The sequence below is a fragment of the Dasypus novemcinctus genome, chromosome 10 (genome assembly GCF_030445035.2).
Source record: "Dasypus novemcinctus isolate mDasNov1 chromosome 10, mDasNov1.1.hap2, whole genome shotgun sequence".
Lineage (NCBI taxonomy): Eukaryota > Metazoa > Chordata > Mammalia > Cingulata > Dasypodidae > Dasypus > Dasypus novemcinctus.
Window position 1 is genome coordinate 106,221,377 of NC_080682.1, and position 24,905 is coordinate 106,246,281.

General features: G+C 40.9%; 1 protein-coding gene and 1 pseudogene across 3 annotated transcripts in view; both read right to left on the reverse strand.

The window, feature by feature from the left end:
- The window catches only part of C2CD3 (C2 domain containing 3 centriole elongation regulator), a 187,621-nt gene that overhangs the window by 130,547 nt on the left and 32,169 nt on the right, over nucleotides 1-24,905 (reverse strand). For all 3 annotated transcript variants that reach the window (XM_058305935.2, XM_058305936.1, XM_058305939.2), the window contains exon 7: nucleotides 24,706-24,831. In XM_058305935.2, the coding sequence (XP_058161918.1) occupies nucleotides 24,706-24,831 (126 nt within the window). The remainder of the gene's footprint in view (nucleotides 1-24,705; nucleotides 24,832-24,905) is intronic.
- LOC101435789 (growth hormone-inducible transmembrane protein pseudogene) lies at nucleotides 22,583-23,583 on the reverse strand (annotated as a pseudogene).

Below are 24,905 nucleotides of genomic sequence, written 5' to 3' on the forward strand. Positions count from 1 at the left end.
TGGCCTCCCTTGTCCCCAGTTTGTCGCCTGCTTCTCCGGGCGACCCCTTCGTCGCCGGCTTTGCCGGGCGACCCCGTCACCCGAACCGCGCAACCCCTTGTGAGACCGATCCCTCGTCTGCTGCCAGACCGACCCCTCGTCCCAAGCGGGACCGACCCCTCGTCCAAAGCTGGACCGACCCCTCGTCCGCAGCCAGATCCCACCTCTACCGACTGAGCAAACCGTCGCATAAACTGTATTAATAAGTAATTAGTCCATATTTTATTACTAACTCTTTAAAATGCTTTCACTGTATAAGCTGGTATGAGGCTTGAGACTTGTTTTGAAGACTTTGTTGATGAAGTCAGTTATACTTCATTCTTTATTATAGCTGCATCACCTTACATCATGTATTTATATACTAGCATCAGAAAAACAAACAAATTTTTCCCCAGAATGTTTCTGAAAACTTTCATTTGGTATGGAGATTGTATGTTATGTGGGCAAGATTCATTTTTCAGAGAAGATAAAATGCTTTTCCAATTTTTTTTTTAAGATTTTCTCGCCCCCCCCCCCCATTGTCCGCTCTCTGTCTCCACTTGCTGTGTGTCCAATTTTTAATGAAATTTACAAAATAATTCCCAAATGTTGGCAGGAACCTTGAGAGCCACCTTCTAAATCTTTTGTTGTCATTTCAATAGTGTTCGCAGCATCTTCTCCAAGAAAATATTCATCTCGAGAAACCACTTTTTTTGCTCATCCATAAGAAGCAACTCATCTCCTCGTCTACTAAAACTTTATCATAAGACTGTAGCAATTCAGTCACATCTTCAGGCTCTAATTCTATTTCTCTTGCTATTTCTATGACAACCGCAGTTACTGCCTCCAATGATGTACTGAACCCCTCAAAGTCATCCATGAAGATTGGAATCAACTTCTTTCAAACTCCTGTTAATGTCGATATTTTTACTTCCACCCATGAATCACACATATTATTAATGGCACCTGGAATGGTGAATCCTTTATAGAAAGTTTTCAATTGACTTTGCCCAAATCCATCAGAGGAATCACTATTTATGGCAGCTATAGCCTTATGATATATATTTCTTCAATAACAAGTCTTGAAAATCGAAATAACTTCTTGATCCACTGGTTGTAGAAAGGATGTTGTGTGAGTAGTCATGAAAACCACATTCATCTTGTTATACATCTCCAAAAGAGCACTTGGGTAACCTAGGTGTATTGTCAATGAGCAGTCATATGTTAAAAGTAATCTTTTTTCCTAAGCAGTAGGTCTCAACAGTGATCTTAAAATATTAATAAGCCATGTTATAAATAGATGTGCTGTCATTCAGGCTTTGTTGTTCCATTTATAGAGCACAGGCAGAGTAGATTTAGTATCATTCTTAAGGGCTCTAGGATTTTCACAACGGTAAATGATTACTGGCTTCAACTTAAAGTCACCAGCTGCATTAGCCCCTAAGAGAGCCAGCCTGTCCTTTAAAGCTTTGAAGTCAGGCATTGACTTCTCCTCTCTCACTGTGATTTTCTAGATAGTATCTTCTGCCAATATGAGGTTGTTTCATCTGCACTGAAAATCTATTATAGGGCAGCATGTTGGTCTGTGGGGCAAGCCAACTGCCCTGGGGTGGCCGGGGCAGCGACACATGGCCTTCCTTGGATCTGGGTGGAGGCAAGAGACCAGTGTGCTAACGTTGCCCCACCTTGCCTCAGAATGCGCCATGTTGCCTCCTACTTGCTGGCTGCCCTCGGAGGTAATGCCTCCCCTAGCACCAAGGACATCAAGAAGAGAGAAGGGAAGAGGAAGATGGTGGCTGCGTGAGCTTGCCTGGTAGTGTCTCTGCAGGGGGCGGCTGGGCAGCGTTGAAGGCTCTTTGGGACCGCGCTGTTTCGGGGATTTTTGCTGGTTGGAAGGTGTCTGGACGTCAATTCGGTGGGAAGGTAACAGAGAGGATACGTCTATAATATATAAACGGAGGTCCCAGCTGGGCGCGGGAAGTTCCCTCCTTGGGTGGGCGGAGACGCGGTAGCGGGCGCTCCGGCAGCTCCGGAGCCGCGGCGGCCAGGGTTTTTGTTTTGTTTTTTGTTTTTTTTTCCTTATTCTAGAGGCTTTGTGGTGCTGAGAAATTCGCGGATACTGGGCTGGCTGGTGAGGGATTGTTGGGACAAGACTCCTTTGCAGATTGATTTGCGGAGACAGACGGTGTTTCCCTGTGAAGCGGGGACGTTTTTGGTCTCCGGACAGGGGGGGAGTAGCGCTTCCGCCTGGAGCCCCATCCCCACAGGTCCGGCTGCCGATCTGCAACGGAATTGGATTTTGGACAATAAGGGGACACAATTGGGAGACTGTTGTAGGGTGCAGTGAGGGAGGAAGACACGTCTAGAAGCTGATTGGGGAATATTTTGCGAAGTTTGGGATTTCGGATCTTAGAGTCTGTTTTCGGCGTTTCCAGCTGAAGCCCACCCCACCCGGCGGGGCTTGGGATCTGGGTCATTGAACTGGCCGTGGTGTAGAGGCGCCCTCAAGTGGCCGTTGCGTGGGAGCACAGGGAGGGAGCTGTCCAAAGGCTGATACCCTGAGGAATTAGGTGAATTTCAGAGATCAGACATTCAATATAGAATTCGCCGATCTATCTTCCCCCACGGGGCTGGCACCCAGCTACGGGGATCCCTGAGGGCTGTGTTGCACTGCGGGGCTCCTAAGCTTTCTGTGGACCAGATTTGAGGTTGCCAGGTCTGGGTCCCCTGGACTCTGGCGGTCCACACCCCAGACTCACACCTCTTGAGTCTTCAGTGTCTCAGACTTTCCACCCCCGAATCCATCACGCCCTGGGGTCTACCTGGGGTCCTTGAATGCTCTGGACCTTAACGTTTGCGTTTTATCTTTATTGGTTCATATTGTTTTGTTTTTATTTTCACTTTATCTTATTTTTTACTCTTTTTGACGCCCTGATTGCTAATATTGCATTATCCCCTAGTCTTTTCTCCTAGCGTGCCCCCCAAAGTCCCTTTTTTTTTTTTTTTTTACAGTTATTTAGGGGTTTTTTTGCTTGTTGTTTTAGATAGTGTTGTAATTGTGACACTTGTATACCTGTGTCTCTCTTCCCCCTATCTGTTCCCCACTGTGTACCTATCCTCTTTTTCTTTCTTCCTTTCTTCTTGTCTTTCTTTTTTTCTTTATTATAATTAGTGTTTTTTTTCGGTTTTCTCTTTCCCTCTTGTCCCTCATTTTCCACTTATTTTATTTTAATTCAAGTACACAATAGGTGCTACAGGGAACACCTCATATTTGCTGGATTTTCCCATCCTCCACTGCCTCATTTCTGTGTGAACTGATTTAGCCTACCTGCACTATCCTCTTTCCCCTACATCTTGATATCCGCCACCATCTACTGGCTCTCCCATATTCCACCTCCCACCTCCCTTTCTTCGATCCATGAAGGGTCTAAGTCTTAATTTCTAATATCTATGTTTTGTTTTCTGTCTGTTATCCACGCTTGAAACTATTACCACTTTTTTTCTCTTTCCCTCTCTCACGAAATCAATAGCTTTTTAGCTCATACCATAATCCTCCTATATTCAATCACCTACCTCATAATAGGTACTCTACCTACTGCTATAACTCTACACAATTTACATAAATCTAACCTCCATCCTCCCAGATCTCATATTCTTGCTTTGTTAACATATATCACCAATATTACTTTACACTTTTCCCTTGCTTACACAATTGCCTTCCCCCAACACTAATACTTTCCTTTAAAGTGAACTTAACCAACAACAAGAAACTAGAATAAGAAGAAAAAAGTGACAAAGAGAAGATATAACACCGATGCAAAAATAACAGCTAATTAACCTCCAAGAGCAGACAAAGAAGCTAAGGAACTGATTAAATCCGTCAAGATAAAGAGATGACCAGAAAGCAACAAAAATCTACAAACCAAACCAGTAATCAGGAAAACATGGCTGAATCCAGTCAACAAACCAATAATCACGAAGGGGAGCAAAACTTGGCACAAGCAATGAAAGATCTCAGAACATTTATCACCGACAAATTTGACGAAGTAATGAAAGAGGTTAACAACATGAAGACATCACTTGGAGGGGAAATTGCAGACATACGAAAAAACATAATAGATATGATGGGAATGAACACCACAGTTCAAGAAATCAAAAATACACTAGCAGCAAATATCAGCAGACTAGAAGAGACAGAGCAGAGAATTAGTGATGTGGAAGACAGTACTTCAGAAATCAAACAGATAGTAGAAGGGGTCAATAAGAAGATAGAAAAAATCCAATTAGGATTTAGGGACCTGAATGACAATGCAAAACGCTCAAACATACGTATTATAGGCATTCCAGAAGGTGAAGAGAAGGGAAAGGGGTCAGAAGGAGTGCTGCAGGAAATAATGGCTGAAAACTTCCCAAATCTACTGAAAGAGACAGGTGTACATATCCAAGAAGCACAGCGCACTCCACAAGTCATAAACCCCAACAGGCCCACCCCAAGACATATACTTGTCAAATTATCCAATGCTCAAGACAAAGAGAAAATCCTAAAAGCAGCAAGAGAAAAGAAAACCATCACATACAAGGGAAGCTCAATTAGATTAAGTGCTGATTTCTCTTCTGAAACCATGGAGGCAAGAAGGCAGTGGTATGATATAGTCAAGGTACTAAAGGAAAGAAATTTCCAACCAAGAATACTCTATCCAGCTAAATTAGCATTCAAACATGATGGAGAGTTCAAAATATTCGCAGACAAACAGAAACTGAAAGAGTATACCAACAAGAAACCTCCCCTTCAAGAAATTCTAAAGGGAGTTCTACAGGAAGAAAGAAGAAAACAGGAAAGGCAGAGTTGGAGGAGAGTATAAGACGAACAACAATAACAAAAAAGACAAAAAAAATATACAAACAAAATATGACAAACACAAATCCAATCAAAATATGGCTAACACAAATAATTCCTTGATAGTAATAACACTGAATGTCAACGGATTAAACTCACCTATCAAAAGATTCAGACTGGGCCATTGGATAAGGAAATATGACCCATCCATATGCTGTCTACAAGAGACACATCTTAGACCCAGAGACGCATGGAGATTGAAAGTGAATGGCTGGAAAACAATCATACAAGCTAACAATAACCAAAAAAAGGCAGGAGTAGCTATATTAATATCAGACAAAATAGACTTTAAATGTGAAACAATTGTGAGAGACAAAGAAGGATACTACATTTTAGTGAAAGGGAAAATCTGGCAAGAAGATCGAACAATCATAAATATCTATGCCCCTAACAAGGGTGCCTCTAAATACGTCAGGCAAACGCTGGAAAAACTAAGTGAAAGAATAGATACATCTACAATTATAGTGGGGGATTTTAATACACCACTATCAACTCTGGACAGAACATCTCAAAAGAGAATCACCAAAGAAACAAAACATCTGAATAGTATATTAGAGGAGCTGGATCTAATAGATATATATAGATCGCTACACCCAAACACAGCAGGATATACATTTTTCTCAAGCGCACATGGATCATTCTCCAAGATAGATCATATGCTAGGCCACAAAGAAAGGCTGAACGAATTCAGAAAGATTGAAATCATACAAAACATTATCTCTGACCACAGTGGAGTCAAGCTGGAGATTTGCAAGGGACAGAAGCCCAGATTTCACCCCACGATTTGGAAATTAAACAGCACACTCTTAGAAAAACAGTGGGTCAAAGAGGAAATCTCAAAAGAAATCAATGACTACCTTGAAACAAATGATAATGATAACACAACATACCAAAATTTATGGGATACAGCAAAAGCAGTACTGAGAGGGAAGTTTATAGCCATAAATTCATATATCAAAAAAGAAGAAAGAGCAAAAATTGAAGAACTAACTGCACATTTGAAGGAATTAGAAAAACAACAACAAAGTGACCCAACAGGAAGAAGAAGGAAGGAAATAACAAAGATAAGAGCAGAACTAAATGAAATAGAAAATAAGAAAGCACTTGAACAGATAAACAAGACCAAGAGCAGGTTTTTTGAGAAGATTAACAAAATTGACAAACCTTTAGCAACACTAACAAAGAAAAAAAGAGAGAAGATGCAAATACACAAAATAAGAAATGAGAAAGGCGATATCACCACTGACCCCACAGAAATAAAGACTATCATAAGAGGATATTTTGAAAAACTATATTCCAACAAAAATGACAATCTAGAGGAAATGGACAAATTCCTAGAAACACATAAGCAGCCCATATTGACGAAAGAAGAAATTGATGATCTTAACAAACCAATCACAAGCAGAGAGATAGAATCAGTTATTAAAAATCTCCCAACTAAGAAGAGCCCAGGGCAAGATGGCTTCACAAGTGAATTCTACAAAACATTCCGGAAAGAACTGACACCAATCCTGCTGAAACTATTCCAAAACATCGAAACAGAAAGAACATTACCCAACTCCTTCTATGATGCCAACATTACCCTAGTACCAAAGCCAAACAAAGACATCACAAGAAAGGAAAATTACAGACCAATTTCTCTAATGAATCTAGACGCAAAAATACTTAACAAAATACTTGCTAATCGTATTCAACAACACATTAAACGTATTATACACCACGACCAAGTGGGATTCATCCCAGGTATGCAAGGATGGTTTAACATAAGAAAATCAATCAACGTAATACACCATATAAACAGATTGAAGGAAAAAAATCACATGATTATATCTATTGATGCAGAAAAAGCATTTGACAAAATACAGCACCCTTTCTTGATAAAAACACTCCAAAAGATTGGAATACAAGGGAATTTTTTGAACATGATAAAGACTATATATGAAAAACCTAAAGCCAATATTGTTTACAATGGAGAAATCCTAGACTCCTTCCCTCTAAACTCAGGAACAAGACAAGGATGCCCACTGTCTCCGCTCCTATTTAACATTGTCTTAGAAGTACTTGCTCGAGCACTGAGGCAAGAACCAGAAATAAAAGGCATTCAAATTGGAAAGGAAGAAGTCAAAATTTCATTATTTGCAGATGACATGATCCTATACATAGAAAACCCTGAGAGATCTACAACGAAGATTCTAGAACTCATAAATGAGTTTAGTAAAGTCGCAGGTTATAAGATCAATGCGCAAAAATCAGTAGCATTTCTGTACACTAATAATGAGCAAGATCAGGAGGAAATCAAGAAACAAATACCATTCACAATAGTAAATAAAAAAATCAAATACTTAGGAATAAATCTAACTAAAGAGGTAAAGAACTTATACACCGAGAACTATACAAGATTGTTCAAGGAAATCAAAGAAGACCTAAATAAATGGAAGACTATTCCTTGTTCATGGATAGGAAGACTGAATATTATTAAGATGTCTATCCTACCAAAACTGATCTACACATTCAATGCAATCCCAATAAAAATCAATGCAGCCTTCTTTAAGGAACTAGAAAAACTAACTATGAAATTTATTTGGAAAGGAAAGAGACCCCGAATAGCCAAAGACATACTGAAAAAGAAAAACGAAATTGGAGGAATCACACTACCTGACTTCAAAACATACTACAAAGCTACAGTGGTGAAAACAGCATGGTATTGGCATAAGGAGAGACACATAGACCAATGGAATCGAATTGAAAGCTCTGAAATAGAACCTCACATATACAGCCACATAATATTCGATAAAGCCACCAAACCCTCTCAACTGGGAGAGAGTGGCCTATTCAACAAATGGTGTCTGGAGAACTGGATAGCCATATGTAGAAGAATGAAAGAGGACTACCATCTTACACCTTATACAAAGATCAACTCAAGATGGATCAAAGACCTAAATATAAGAGCCAAGACCATAAAAACCTTAGAAAGCAGTGTAGGGAAACATCTACAGGACCTTGTAATAGGAAATGGATTTATGAATATCTCACCAAAAGCACGAGCAGCAAAAGAACTAATAGATAAATGGGACTACCTCAAAATAAAAGCCTTCTGCACCTCAAAGGAGTTTGTCAAGAAAGTAAAAAGGGAGCCCACACAGTGGGAGAAAATATTTGGCAATCATATATCTGATAAGAAACTTATAACGTGCATATATAAAGAACTTCTATATCTTGAAAATAAAAAGATAAACAACCCATTCAAAAAATGGGAAAAAGACTTAAACAGACACTTCTCTGAAGAAGAAATACAAATGGCAAAAAAGCACATGAAAAAATGTTCCAAATCTCTAGCTATCAGGGAAATGCAAATCAAAACTACAATGAGATACCATCTTACACCCATAAGATTGGCAGCTATGAAAAAAACAGAAGAATACAAGTGCTGGAGAGGATGTGAAGGAAGGGGAACACTCATCCACTGCTGGTGGGAATGCAGAAGGATCCAACCGTTCTGGAGGACAGTATGGCGTTTTCTCAAAAAACTAGCCATAGATTTGCCATATGACCCAGCAATACCACTGCTGGGTATATACCCAGCAGAACTGAAAACAAGGACACAAACAGATATATGTACACCAATGTTCATAGCAGCATTGTTCACTATTGCCAAAAGTTGGAATCAACCCAAATGCCCATCAACAGATGAGTGGATCAATAAAATGTGGTATATACACACAATGGAATACTACTCGGCTGTAAGAACAAACACACTACAAACACATGTGATAACATGGATGAATCTTGAGAATCTTATGTTGAGTGAAGCAACCCAGACATTGAAGGACAAATACTACATGACCTCAATGATATGAAATAAACAAGCTGCCTTAGATAGCAAGAGACTGAACGATAGGCTTACAGGAAATCGGAGGGTGGAGGAAGGATATGAGCCGATGTCTGCAGGGGTGGAATTTAAGACGAGATGGTGGTAAGTATGAACACAAAGAAGAGATAAAAGGGGGGCAAGGGGTTGCCTTTGGTTGGGGCTTTGCGGGTTTGAGGGTGGCTGGGGAGGGACGGATGGGTGACATTGCCCAAAAGTGGGGGGAGGGAGGGGTAGCATACGAACACAGGAGAGGGTTAGGTGTTGGTGGAGAGTAAAATGCCAAGAAAATCATATCAAAATATAATAAAGAGGGTTACCTGTTTAGAATGCTCGGAGGGGAGGGTCTGACGCAGGACGGGCTCCTGGGGAATGTCTAAATGCTCATTCTGCCAGAGTGGGTGTCACCATGGGGTAGAAACCCAAGTAGTGAGAGTGGGGGTGGACCCACATCCTGGGGAGGACTGATGCCACCAAATAGAGGGAACTGTATCCCTCGAGAGAAAGGGTGGCTCCCAGGGCATTGGGGCAGTTGAGCAAGTTAGGCCCTGAACACTATTCCATCTATCTCTGGAAGTGGCTCCTCAGGAAACGGAGGTTGGCTGTCACTGTGGGCACCAAGGTGGAAGGGAAAATGGACGTTAAATGTGTGGAACCAAGGTAAATGGGGGGTAAGAGAGGAGTTTCTTGAGAGTACACAAGGATGGATATAAAACATGTAATATTACACCATAACATATAGGAGATGACAGACTGATAATGTAAACCATAATGTAAAACATAGGATAACTAAGAATGTAAAGAACTGTGTATCCTAAAGTATGCACCATAATGTAAGCACAGATGTCACCTTGTTAGAAACCTAATGTCTCAGACTCTGTACATCACGTTAAGTAAATATGATGTGAATAGGGTGTAAGTGTATTGCTCTGGAAGGAAAAAGGTTTTTGTGGGGGATGTATGGGAGTGCTGTATATTATATATATGCATTGCTGTGGTCTAGGACTCCTGTGAAGAGAAGCTGAATAATTAGGGGGGGGGGGGGGGAAAAAAGATAGGATGTAGAATTTTTTCAAGTCAACATTCTTTATCTAAGTTCTTTATCTAACTTTATCCAAGTTCTTTATCTAACCTTTAAATCCCTCGCTATATGCCATTCCCTAGTAAGGGACCATGACATTATATTGGGCTTCAAATTTCGGGGAGTTCTGGATCACAGAGTGTTTCAACAATGGCAATGGAGGGATACTGGTATGGGATACCAATGACAGGTGATATATGGCTGACAGGGAGCTGTACAGAACATATGTCCAGGGTGCATGGTAATGTTTGGATATACTCATAGTGGCAACAATTAAAAACCACAGCAGGGGGGGTACTGGGTTCCTGGCCAGTGGTGCTCTGTCGTGGTCCCTAGGGGAGCAGCGACAGTCTCCCAGGTACAGCGGCGGGGACCGGGAGGGAGTGAGGGTTCAACGGTGAGCCCCTGATGCTAATGACTATGCTTGTGAGCTGATAAGCCTAAAATAAGAACAAGGCCTAGAGCAACATTGTGCCTGGGAATTTCCTCCTGTCAGCCTTCATGTTACTCAAATGTGGCCAGTCTCGAAGCCAAACTCAGCATGTAAATGCAATGCCTTCCCCCCAGCGTGGGACATGACACCCGGGGATGAGCCTCCCTGGCACCGAGGGACCACTATCAACTACCAACTGATGATGCAACTGGAAAATGACCTTATACGGAAGGTTCAATGCGGATCAGCAGAATATCCCTGTCTACATAAAATAACATGACTTTAAAATGCTGTTTGAACTAAAGTAAGGGGGAAATGGAAAAGAGAAATGAGTTTATATGGCTACGAGTTTCTAAAAAAGAGTCTGGAGGCTGGCAGAAGGATTGCCCTCATGCACAACTGAGCAGAGTCAGAGAGACAGATAAAGCAGATACAACCCCCAGATATCGGTTCCTTCGAGGGCTAAAGAGACCCATGGGAGTTATGGTCATGGCCGATGGGGTTAACTACCAGGTCAGATGGCCCCTTTTTGGAACTGGTGTTTATGTGTGATGAATCTGGACTCAGATGGGATCTTCCTTCATAAGACTTTCATGCTAATGTGCTGGAGGTGCAGTTAACGTTGGGGTTTAAGATATATTTAGGGGATTTGAGTCTCTGGACTGACAATGTGATAGCCAGGTCCTGAGCCTCAACAGACTCCAGCACCTACAATCTGATTTATTGGACTTACCACACTCAGCTAAGATGGAGTTGAAGAAGGACAACCACCACACCATGGAGCCTAGAGTGATTACAACTGAAAGTGGGAGGATTGCATCCAGCATCCATGTGGAATCTGAGCCTCCTCTTGACATAGAGGTGCAATGGACACAACCAATCCAATGTCCACATAGAAGAGGTGGCATTGGATTGGGAAAAGTGGACATGGTGGCTGATAGGTATGGGGAAAGGCAGGAAGAGATGAGAGGTGGAGGCTTTGGGACATGGAGCTGCCCTGGATGGTGCTTCAGAGGCAATCACCGGACATTGTAAATCCTCACAGGGCCCACTGGATGGAATGGAGGAGAGTATGGGCCATGATGTGGACCATTGACTATGAGGTGCAGAGGTGCCCAAAGATGTACTTACCAAATCCAATGGATGTGTCATGATGATGGGAACGAGTGTTGCTGGGGGGGGGGGGGGAGAGGTGGGGTCGGGGGGTGGGGTTGAATGGGACCTCACATATATATTTTTAATGTAATATTATTACAAAGTCAATAAAAAAAAAATGATATGAATAAGTTATAAGAATATCGCTGTGGAAGGGAAAAGATTTTATGGTAGATGTGTGGGAGTACTGTATATTATATATATGAATTACTGTGATCTGAGACTCTTGTGAAGAGAAGCTCAATAATTAGGAAAAAAAAAAAGAAAAAGATAGGATGTAGAATTTTTCCAAATCAACACGTATTCTATATCTAACCTTTAAACCCATCACTATATTCCATTTTACTAGTAAGGGATCCTGAAATTACATTGGGCTTCTCTTTTCAGGAAGTTTTGGATCACAGAGTGGTTCAACAATGGCAGTGGAGGAATACTGGTATAGGATACTATTGACAGGTGATATATGGCTGACAGGGAGCTATACAGTGCATATGTCCAGGGTGCATGGTAATGTTTGGATATACTCATAGTGGCAACAATTAAAAACTACAGCTGGGGGGGTACTGGGTTCCTGGCCGGGGGTGCTCTGTCATGGTCCCTAGGGGAGCAGCGGCAGTCCCCAAGGTGCAACGATAAGGACCAGGAAGGAATGAGGGTCCAACAGTGAGACCATGATACTAATGACTATGCCTGTGAGCCTATATGCCTGAAATAAGAACAAGGCCTAGAGCAGCACTGTGCCTAGGAATTTTCTCCTGACAGCCTTCATGTTACTCAAATGTGGCCAGTCTCAAAGCCAAACTCAACATGTAAATGCAATGCCTTCCCCCCAGCGTGGGACATGACACCCGGGGATGAGCATCCCTGGCACTGAGAGATCACTACCAAGTACCAACTGATGATGCAACTAGAAAATGACCTTAAACTAAAGGTTCAATGCGGATCAGCAGAATATCCCTGTCTACGTATAATAACATGACTTTTAATGCTGTTGACCTAATGTAAGGGGGAAATGGAAAGGAGAAATTAGTTTATATGGCTACGAGTCTCTAAAAAAGAATCTGGAGGTTGTCAGAAGGATTGCCCTTATGCACAACTGAGCAGAGTCTAAAAGACAGATAAAGTAGATACAACCCCATGTATTGGTTCCTTTGAGGACTAAAGAGACCCACGGGTTCTATGGTCATGGCAGATGGGGTTCACTGCCATGTCAGATGGCCCTTCTTTGGAGCTGGTATTTCTGCGTGATGAAACGACTCAGAGGGGATATCTTTTCACAAGACTTTCATGCTACTGTACTGGAATTGTAGTTGGTGTTGGGGTTTAAGATATATTTAGGGGATTTGACTCTCTGGACTGACAATATGATAGCCAGGCCCTGAGCCTCAACAGACATCAGCTCCTACACTCTGATTTATTGGACTCACTCCACTCAGCTAAGATGGAGTTGAAGAAGGACAACCACCACACCATGAAGCCTCGAGTGCCTACAGCTGAAAGCAGGAGGATTACATCCAGTATCCGTGTGGAATCTGAGCCTCCTCTTGACATAGAGGTACAATGGACACAACCAATCCAATGTCCACAGAGAAAAGGTGGCATTGGAGTGGGAAAAGTGGCCATGGTGGCTGATGGGTATGGGGAATGGCAGGAAGAGATGAGATGTGGAGGCGTTTTTGGGACTTGGAGTTGCCCTGGATGGTGCTTCAGGGGCAATCACCGGACATTGTAAATCCTCCCAGGGCCCACTGGATGGAACATGGGAGAGCGTGGGCTATGATGTGGACGACTGACCATGAGGTGCAGAGATGCCCAGAGATGTACTTACCAGATGCAATGGATGTGTCATGATGATGGGAGTGGGTGTTGCTGGGGGGGGGGGGGGGAGTCGTGGCGTGGGGGTGGGGTTGAATGGGACCTCATATTTTTTGAATGTAATATTTTTGCAAAATGAATAAAAAAATTAAAAAGTAAAAAAAAAAAAAAAAAAAAAAAAAAAAAAAAAGGACATCAAGAAGATCCTGGACAACGTGGGCATCAAGGCAGATGATGACCAGCTCAACAGGTCATCTGTGAGCTAAATGGAAAAAACATTGAAGACATCATTGTTCATGGCATTGGCAAGCTGTCCAGGTGTGCCTGATGGTGGGGCTGTGGTTGTATCCACTGCCCCAGGCTGAGGCTCATGCTGTCAACTCAGCCCCAGGTGAAGCAGAGAAGATGAGGAGGAGTCAGAAGAGTCTGACAACGAAACGGGGTTTGTCTTGTTTCATTAAATCTCTGCTCTCTTGCAAATAAAACCTTTTATGTACACACAAAAAAATCTATTGTAGCCACCTTCATCAATTATTTTAGCTATACCTTCTGGAAAACTTGCTGCAGCTTCTTTATCAGCACCTGCTGCTTAACCTTGCAAGATTATGTTATGAAGATGGCTTCTTTTCTTAAACCTTATGAACCAACCTCTGTTAGCTTTAAACTTTTCTTCTGCAGCTTCCTTACCTTTCTCAGTCTTTACAGAATTGAAGAGAATTAGGGCCTTGCTCTGCATTAGGCTTTGGCTTAAGGGAATGTTGCAGCTGGTTTGTTCTTCTATCCGGACCACTAAAATTTTCTCCGTTTCAGCAATTAGCTGTTTCACTTTCTTATCTTTTGTGTGGTTCACTGGAGTAGCACTTTGTTTCTCTCAAGAATTTTTCCTTCATATTTCATAAATTGGCTACCTATTTGGTGCAAGATGCCTAGCTTTTGGCCTATCTCAGCTTTCAATATGCTTCCTCACTGAGCTTAATCATTTCTAGCTTTTGAGGACTGCTGCGTCACAGGCAGATAATGGTTTACATTATAATTTACACTTTCCCGCAGTCCACCCAGTGGGGCATGACAGGACATACAATGTCCAGCAACTGTCCATGCAGTACCACCCAGGACAACTCCAAGTTCTGAAAATGCCCCCACATCATAGCTCTTCTTTCCTCTCCCTACCCTCAGCAGCTACAGTGGCCACTTTCTCCACATCAATGCTACATTTTCTTCCATTACTAATCACAATAGTTCCAGAACGGAATATCAGTAAGCCACTCTAATCCATACTCTACTCCTCCATCCTGTGGACCCTGGGACGATTATGTCTACTACATGTGACTCTTCATTTTACTTTAACACTTAAGAGGCCATTGTAGGAATATTAAACGGCCTAATTTCAATATTGTTGTGTCTCAGGGAATAGCGAGTCCCGAGGAGGAGAGAGACTGGGGGTGGGAGGGATGGCCAGTAGGTGGAGCAGTTAGGACACACACATTTATTAAGTTTGCCATATTTATGGGTGTGGCTCGTAGTACCCATAGTAGTAACAGCCAAGATCCCAGATCACCATAACATATAATAATAATGAAAAAGTTTGAAATATTTGAGATTACCATGAAGTGAACAAATGTTACCAGAAAAATGGTGCCAACAGACTTGTTTGACAGAGGGCTGCCACAACTATTCAATTTGTACGAAATACAATATCTGTGAAGTACGATAAAGCATAGTGCAATAAAACAAAGTGTGCCCTTAAGTAGAAATTAAACAACACACTATTAAACAACTAATGGGTCAAAGAAGAAATCACAAAGGAAATTAGGAAATATTTTGAGATAAATGAAAGTAAATACACGAATATGGGATACAGCAAAGGCAGTGCTCAGAGGAAAATTTGTAGCTTTAAATATCTATGTTAAAAATGAAGAAAAAATCACAAATCAATAACCTAACATCATACCTAAAGAAACTATATAAAGAAGAAAAAACTAAACCCAAAGTCAGCGTAAAGATGAATGTAGTAAAGATGAGAGCAGAGATAAATGAAATAGAGAGTAGAGAAACAATAGACAGAATAAAGAAAATGAATTTTGGTTTCTTTGGAAAGATCAGTAAAATTGACAAACCTTTAGCCAAGACTGAAAAAGAAAAGAGAGAAAGGACACAAATAACTAAAATTTTATAAGGGACATTATAGGAATAAAAAGCATTATAAGGCAAGCAGATTTGGCCCAATGGATAGGGCATCCGCCTACCACATGGGAGATCCAAGGTTCACACCTAGGGCCTCTTGACCCATGTGATGAGCTGGCCCACGTGTAGTGCTGATGCGTGCAAGGAGTGCCATGCCACGCATGGGTGTCCCCGGCGTAGGGGAGCCCCACACAAGGAGTGTGCCCCATAAGGAGAGCCACCCAGTGCAAAAAAAGTGCAGCCTGCCCAGGAATGGCACCGCACACACGGAGAGCTGATGCAGCAAGATGATGCAACAAAAATGAGACATAGATTCCGGGTGCTGCTGACAAGAATCCAAGTGGACACAGAAGAACACACAGCGAACGGACACAGAGAGCAGACAACTTGGGGGGAGGGGTGGGAGAGAGAAAGAAAAAAAAATCTTTAAAAAAAAGTACTATAAGAGGCTACTATGAACAATTATTTACCAACAAATAAGAAAATCTTGATGAAATGGACAAATTCCTTGAAACATACAAATTACCTAATCTGATGCAAGAAGAAATAGAAAATCTCAACAGACCTATAATAAGAGACTAAATCAGCAGTCAAAAATTATCCAATCAAATTAAATACGTGATTGGATGATTTCATTGCTGAAATTTAGCAAATATTTAAAGATTTAACATCATACTTTCTCAAATTCTTACAAAAAAGAAGTGGGGGAATTACTTCCAAACTCATTCTATGAAGCTGCATTACCCTAATACCAAGGCCAGATTTAAGACACCAAGGGAACAATATCCTTTATGAATATAGATCCAAGAATCCTAATAAAATACTTGCAAACCAAATCCAACAGTATATTAAAACAATTACATACCATGACCAAGTGGGATTTGTTCTAGGTATGCAAGGATGGTGTCTTAGTTTTGCCACAGGGCTGCTAATGCAAAGTACCAGAAATGGTACTTTTATAATGGGAATTTTATTTGAGGTAAAAGCTTATAGTTCTAAGGCCATGAAATGCCCAAATCAAGGCACCATCAGTGATGCTCTCTCACCAAAGTCAACTACTGGTAATCCTGCGTCCTGCCACGTGGTGATGATGGATATGGCAAGGCTCGTCTCCTCAGCCTTGACCTGCTCTGTGGGCCCGGCCCATTGGAGTCCTCTTTCGATGTCTCTGTGCTCTGATGATTCCAGACTACTGGACCTCTCTCAGCCAATCAGGGCTTCACTACCTCTCTGCAGCTAAAGGCAAACCAGGAGTCCTCTCTCCTTCTATTTTCTCCTTTCTCTCACATGGCATGATCAAAATGGCAGCTTCCTTTTCCTGCCTGTCCGTCTCCCTCTCCCTCTGCCTCCATTTATTTATTTATTTGTTTATTTATTTCTCTCCCTTTCAGCACCCCCCCCCCAGTTGTCTGCTCTCTGTGTCCATTCACTGCATGTTCTTCTGTGTCCGCCTATATTCTTGTCAGTGGCACCAGGAATCTGTGACTCATTTTGTTGCATCATCTTGCTGCATCAGCTCTCCATGTGTGGTGCCATTCCTGGGTAGGCTGCACTTTCTTCGCACTTGGCAGCTCCCCTTACAGGGCACACTCCTTGCACATGGGGCTCCCCTACACGGGGGACACCCCTGCATGGCAGGGCGCTCCTTGTGCACATCAGCACTGTGCATGGGCCAGCTCATCACATGGGTCAGGAGGCCCTGGGTTTGAACCTTGGACCTCCCATGTGGTAGGTGGATGCCCTATCCGTTGGGCCAAATCTGCCTACCTCTGTCTCCATATAAATAAGACCCAGCAAGAGGGTGAAAACCCAACCTAAGCCACACCTCACTGATGCAGTCAAATGGAAAGGGCCCCACACGCATAGAAATGGATTAGTTCAAGAACATAATCTTTTTCTTGGAATCCACCAAATTTAAACTGTCATGGATGCTTTATTGTAAGGAAATCAACCAATGCAATATACCACATTAATAAAATCACAGAAAAAGCACATGATCATCTCAATTAATGCAGAAAAGGCATTTGACAAAATCTAACATCTTCTCATGATAAAAAACATTCAGAAAACTAGGAATAGAAGAGAACTTTCTCAACTTGATAAATCCACAGCAAACATCATACACAATGCTGAAACACTGAAAGTTTTCTCCCTGAGATAAGAAACAAGACAAGGATGCCTGTTGTCACCACTGTTATTCAACATTGTACAGGAAGTTTTAGCCAGAACAATTATGCAAGAGAAAGAAATGAGGCATCCAAATTGGAAAGGAAATATGTCTACTTGCAGATGACATGATCTATATATAGAAAATCCCCCCAAATCCACAAAAGCTACAAGAACTAAGAAACAAATTCAGTAAAATTGCAGGATACAAGATAAACACACTGAAGATAGTTGGTTTTCTATACACCAGTAATGAATAATCTGAAAAGGAAACCAAAAAAAAATTCCATTTACAACAGTAATTAATAAAGAATAAAATAATAATAAATGTAATCATGAAAGTAAAAGACTTGTACACTGAAAATTACAAAACATTGCTGAAAGAAATTAAAGAAGGCCTAAATACGTGGAAGGACATTTTGTGTTCATGGATTGAAAGACTTAATATTGTTAAGATGTCAATTCTGCCTAAAGCAGCTATGTAGACTCAATGCAATCCATATAAAAATTCCAGCAGCATTTTTTTGCAGAAATGGAAAAGCAGATGCTAAAAGTCATGTAGACTTGCAAAGGGACCTGAATAGCCAAATACTCTTGAAAAGGAACAAAACTGGAGGTCTTACACTGCCTGATTTCAAGGTTTACTACCAAGCTACAGTAATTAAAACAGTTGGTATAGGCATAAGATTAGACATATAGATCAATGGAATAGAATTGAGAGTCCAGAGACAAATCCACACATCTACTGCCAGTTGGTTTTCAACCAGAATGACAGGTACATTCAACAGGGAAATAAAAGAGTCTTCAACAAATAGAGCTGGGACAACTGGAAAAGAATGAATGTGGACCCCTACCTCTCATCACATACAAAAATGAACTCAAAATAGATCAACAACCTAAATATAAAGAGCTCATACTATAGAACTCTTATAAGAAAACATTGGGGGAAGTGGATTTGGCTCAACCTAGAGAGCATCCACCTACCATATAGGAGGTCCAGGGTTCAAACCCAGGGCCTCCTGACCCGTGTGGTGAGCTGGCCCACGCGCAGCGCAGATGCGTCAAAGAAGTGCCGTGCCATACAGGGGTGTCCCCTGCATAGGGGAGCCCCACACGCAAGGAGTGCACCCCACAAGGAGAACTGCCCTGCATGAAAAAAGTGCAGCCTGCCCAGGAGTGGTGCCACACACACGGAGAGCTGACGCAGCAAGATGACCAACAAAAAGAGACACAGATTCCCGGTGCCGCTGACAAGAATGCAAGCGGACACAGAAGAAAACACAGTGAATGGGCACAGAGAGCTGACAATGGGGGGAGTGGGAGAGAAATTTAAAAAATAAAGACCTTTTTTAAAAAAGAGAAAACATTGGGAAGTATCTTCAGAACTTTTTAGTGGGTGATGGATTTCTATGTTTCATACAAGAAGTATGAGCAACACAAGAAAAAATAAGAAAAAAGTCTTCATCAAAATTAAAACTTTTGGGGAACAAGCGTAGCTCAGTGGTTGAGTGCCTGCTTTGCATATACAAGGTCCCAGGTTCAATTCCCAGTACCTCCCTTCATTGAGGAAGATATTTGGGAAGAGCAGGACCATTTTGTAGGGTACTCGTTAAATGCCAGTAACTGTACTTATTTTTTCTTGAGCTGGTCAGTACCCCTAGGAAGGAATTTGAATCTCCTGCCAGGGGGCATAGTGTGGCTGCTAGTGTTCTGGGGGCCAAGAAGCAAAGGGGTTTAGACGTAGGGAAGGGGGATAGTTTATTATTCTGTAAACAGACTTTAAGTTAATCTCCTTTTCATCACTATGGTGGTCAATACTATCCTTAGCTGGGCTTGATATTGTTGAATCTAGAACTCTGCTAAATATACCTTTATAAAGAATAAACTCTTAGTCTTTCTTGAATGGGGAAATGGCTCTGCAGGCAGAAGAAAATACTATAATAATAGCTGACATTGAGAGGTGACTCTGTGCTATGCTGTGTCCTAAGTTTATAAGAATTAACTCATTCAATTCACACAACATATTATCATTGAAGTAGGTCATATTATTATGCCCATGTTACATGTGAGGAAACTACAGCAGAGGAAGGTTAAGAAGTAATTTAAGTAAGGTTCTACTATTAGTGAGTGACAGAGCTCAGATTCAAACATAGGCAGTCTGGCTTGCTACTTCTTGACCTCTATACTTAACAGTCCCCAGGTCTTGAAGCAAGAGGGGTTAAGGGATCTAACTGCTACTATTTGTTTTTTTCTTAACCAGTCCTTGTGTTTTTAGCCTCAAACTCAGATACTACCTTCAGAGTTATCTGTTGTTTCTAATTGCTGAATCTTTCTGGGCTTCAGCAATCAAAATTTTGGTCCTCTAACTCACAGTATGTATAGCTTTCTCTACTTTGCTAGGTTAGTTATGCTTGTCTATCTGCTTTCTGGCTTTTAAAAATTTGTAGACATCTTTCACCTACTGTTACCTCCTCTCCTGTCCTCTTGGGTTCTTGTGAGTTTATGCCTTCTCTATTTTTTTAACATACTTTTACTGAGGTTTTAAAAAAAGTGGGGCATAAAAGTTGCATTCTTTATTCTTACTTTCATTATACTACACTATCCCTGGGTGATTTTGTCTCCTCCCAAGGTTTTAATTACTGCAGCATAGGTTAACGAATCCCAAATATTTATAACTACATTAGTCTTCTCCCCGCAGCTTCAGCTCTGTATATTCAACTGCCTACCAGACAAGTATACTTGAATTTCCCATATGCATCTAAAATTAAACAAATCTGAACTTATCTTTAACTCCTTGGCTTGAACTTGCCTGACAATACCTTCATCAGTTAATCATTATAATCTGTGGAGTCACTGCAGCAAAAACCATAGGGATCATTTTGACTCTTTGTCCTCTCTCTACAACTAGTCAGTCATGAAATCCTGTCATTTCAACATTTGATGTCTTACTTTTTCACGTCCAGTAAGGGAGAAACTCCTATATGCTTTCCCATCTCTTCTATTCAACTGATTTTCTACTTTGATGTTTACCCAGTAAAAGTCTAATAAGCTCATTAACATAATATTCAAAGTCCTTCAAAATATGGCTTCTACTTACCTTTTACATTACACCTCTACTTAGTTTACCCTACCATTAGCCATACCAAATGATTCTGTAGTCTAGTCTACTCACCTATAAGAAGTCTAAACTTTAGCCAAATCAAACTAATTGAGAAACATACATGTTCTCTCACATCTTTATAACTCTGCCCATATTGCTTTAAACACTATGCCCTTTCTAAAACAGCAATGTGGATCGTGTTTTAGTTAGGCAATATTAGAGGAGTCTGATTCAAGGGCACATGTTAGCAACAATATTAACAACACCTCTTATTGAATACCTACTACACATAAAGCATAGTATTAGTTCTTTACATATACCATTTCTATTCTCACAACAATTTTGCAAGGTTAGGATAATTCCAATTTTACTGACCCCTCTGAGGTACAGAGAGTTGCTTAAGGCACACAGCTAATAAGAGACAGACTCTGGACTTCAACTTGTGTCTGTTTAAAATCCATTCTTTTCATTATACCACACTTTTACTGCTATTGGGTAGAGTTAGAAGATAAGAATGGAAAGATAGCTTGGAGACATTCTGTAATAGAAGCCAAGGCTAAAGATTGTTACCCCCGACCCCCCAAGAAAATACGCATCCTATATAACTTGAGATGGTTAGAATATTTCTGAATTACTGTAATAAATATTTGTCAAAATATTTCACAATAACCACAAAGATTTATTTCATTCATTAAAGACTTCCAAAAATAACTCCTCTGTATATCAAAAAATTTACAAATGTCACAACAAAATTGAATAATGGTCTATGCAGGAGGAGGGAAATTTTGCTAGGAGAAACCCTAAGGCAGCGGTTTCCCATTTCCACTTTTTATTGATATATTTGATAAAGAGAGAACTAGTTTAGTTTTTTTTTTTAGAGCTTAATCTGAGAGGAAAAACAAGAAATCAATAGTCAGGAGAAAACCTCCTTCTATCTTTTCAAGTGTAAGCTTTTTTGATGAAGGCTTCAAATCATGAAGAGATAAGAAAGGTAATAAGCATGAATTCTATTACACATTTCAAAAAACAGCCAAAACAAACAAACAAACAAAAACCAAACTCAATTATGAACATATTATTGTATACTCCAATATGTAACAAATTTTGTGCTGTATTTTATCTTTATAATAACTGTAAGAATATTTTGTTCAAGAAGTCCAAAAGTAAAAAAACTTCCACATATATATTAGGGATTCTCCATGATTAACATCTTGGACTATCATAATAATAAGAGGCCAGATGCGACTATATCTACCTTGTTAAGAGAGTACTGAGAAATGATAGGAGAATCAATCACCCATCTTTGTTTTATGCTCGCTGCTTTTGCTAAGTCCAGCAGATGAAAAACAGTGGTCACTTGTTTGTTTCCAAGTAGCCAGTTAACTCTCATTGTCTTTCCACCATTTATACAAGGATCTAAGTCCTAAATATTCAGAGAAAGACTTCTGGTCCCTTTACCAAACCTCTATGTCACTTAGGACATTACTTTTAATATTCTGCAATCCAAAACGTGTAGATAACAACAGGTTTGCTAATTCGTACTTAACCAAATAAATTTAAAAATAGATAAAATATTTTAATTCTGATAACACAACCTTAGTTTCCATATTCATTAAAATATTTTTAATTACCCAAACATGAGAATTGAAAATGTGTGTGCTTATTTGGAAGAGAACTACTGAATGTATTCTCCAGAAGAAAAAGCAGACCTGAAGCATCCCATTATACTGGAACATTTTAAACATTTTGACATATTCTTATCATCTAAACTTCAACAAAAGCTGCTTTTTATGAACTATTTAATGGATATCTACCTCTATGAAACAAGCAAGATATCTGACGTGTGAAAGAAGCCAGAAGCTGAGTCATTTCTTTCTGTTGCTTCCAGTTGCTAGCATAGCGGCAACTCACATAAATAAATTTAATGCATCTATATAGATTCCCGTCACTGAAATTACGGGATTGTATTTTTGACATCCATATAATGGTGCAACTTCGGTGTGCCTGATTACTTTATGGGTGTCATACAGGAAGAACAAGGGAAAGAACTAATCCATCATAAATTGCCACTGAGTACAGAGTGGCACCTGACACCGTGGTAAGTGGAAGAAACACAGATCCAAGTGAGGACATAAAGATGAGACCTAGGCCCACTCCCATGGGTATACCCATGTTCATGAATTTCTCACTGGGAGCACACATGGCCATGGTGGAAAGGGCACCACAATGCCAGTGGTGTATCAAGCAGCTCTGATGAGAAGAGGGTCCCCAAGTTCGCCAGAGGAGCCACAACTGTATCCATCACACCAGAATGTAGCAGCCAAGCAAGATGTTTCGGGCTGGGGCTCGGGTCATAGGGTATGGATTGTACCCACTCCAATCATGGCTGCAAAGCTGGCACCAATCTACACCCAAGGGCCTCTCATCATGAAGTTTGTAAGAGCAGGAGATCTGCTCACTGCCATGGCAGACAAAGCTGTTAAACCAATACTTCCTGCTAAGTACATATAGGTAGAATGAATTCTGTCCTTTACATACTGAAGGCAAATTACAGCCTTTTCAATAGCTCCAATCTCATTAGACATTCCCAAGCCATAGTAGACCAACAGCAGCTCCTCCGGGAACAAACCATCTTCCCATACTGTCAATTTTAAATATTTTTTCTACTGATGGCTCCAATGTTGCATCTTTGAATTTTCCCAAACCAGATCCTAATTCTTGTCTTGTTGGCATATTCCCTGCTTTGTGTTAAGAACCACTGATTCTTTGTGATGGAATTCTTCAGACCAGGGGAGGTACTGGTGAGAGCTGGGGGGAAAATCCTGGAAGGGAGTGTCCAGAGACACACAAACCTTGCCACCAGCATGATGGTACACCAGGTTTACCAAGCAGATCTGAAATGTGCCTCTGTATACACATTCCCTTCTCAAGACTGGGGTTTATTTAGCAGCCATTGAGAAGTAGTTAAAGGAACATGGAATGACTTGGATATTTTGAAGTGTTGCTTTAGAAAAATGAATCTGTTAATGTACACTATGACCAGCCCTGATCAAGATGCCAGAGTGAGAAGCTCCAGGGCTCTATGCCTCCACAGAAGCTTTGAAAAACAAGCAAGGACTGGTAGAAACAGCTTTCTTAAAGCTCGAGAAAACAGTTAAAAGGACTGTAGTAATAGGGTGAGCACAAAATAAAAAAAGGCAACTTAAAAATGGCAAGATCTCCTGGCACCCTTGCTGGATACTTCCCCATTCCCTAACCATTCCCTGCCTGGAAGTAGCCCACATTCTCAGTGTAGGTCTCTGGTTCTGGAGACAGCAGAGTACCCTTGTGCACACACGAGGAGCAGGTGTGTCTCGGCCAATCTGTCTTGTGGCAGCTTGAAAGACTGAGCCCCAGGACACTAATTCTGGATTGGTTATCCTAGAACTTGCCTTGCATGTAAGGCGGCAGCTCGTAGATCTCTCCTATAAGACACTGTAGAAGAGTCAAATTTCCAGCAGCCTAGGGCAAAGCATTGCTGGTTGTGGGATACAGTGCAGTGCCTGGGATTTTGAGGAAACGCTGTTTTCTATGGACGAGGGGCCTCTGGATCCATGTAAATGGGGGAATTCCTAGGGTCACACATGCATTTCCAGGATAAGATGTATGTGCGACAGGACATCACACTCTTGCCACAAAGCTATTCCCTAAACTTACTTTATGGCTAAGCTCTGAAGAAGAGCAATTGGCTCCGGCCAATGTGCAAAGACTTGGAAAGGTGTGTTCTTATTTTCCATTTTTTTTTAACTAGTTCCTGGCATTCAAGGAAAGCTCTGTTATAACACTAGCTTAAGGAATACACACATCAGAGTCTAAATTCCAGCAATAACACATTAAAATATCAAATTGTCCAAGTTTCAACAAAAGATTACCAAACATACAAAGAAACAATGTACATAATGAATTAGAGGAAGAATTTTAAAGAAGAAAGCTAATTAGGAGCTCTTACCTGCCTAATAGCAGCTGTATGGCTCTAGAATCAGCTTTTGTGTCATGCTTCCAAAATGTATTCTCAGTTGGAGGGAGATGATCTTCAATGTGGTCTTTAAATTGATTCCCAGACAAGGTTTTGATTCTAAAGTTTGGAAAAAGAATTTCTCACTGAGTGGCTAACAGATGGGAAAAATATAAATCATAATGAATTGAACT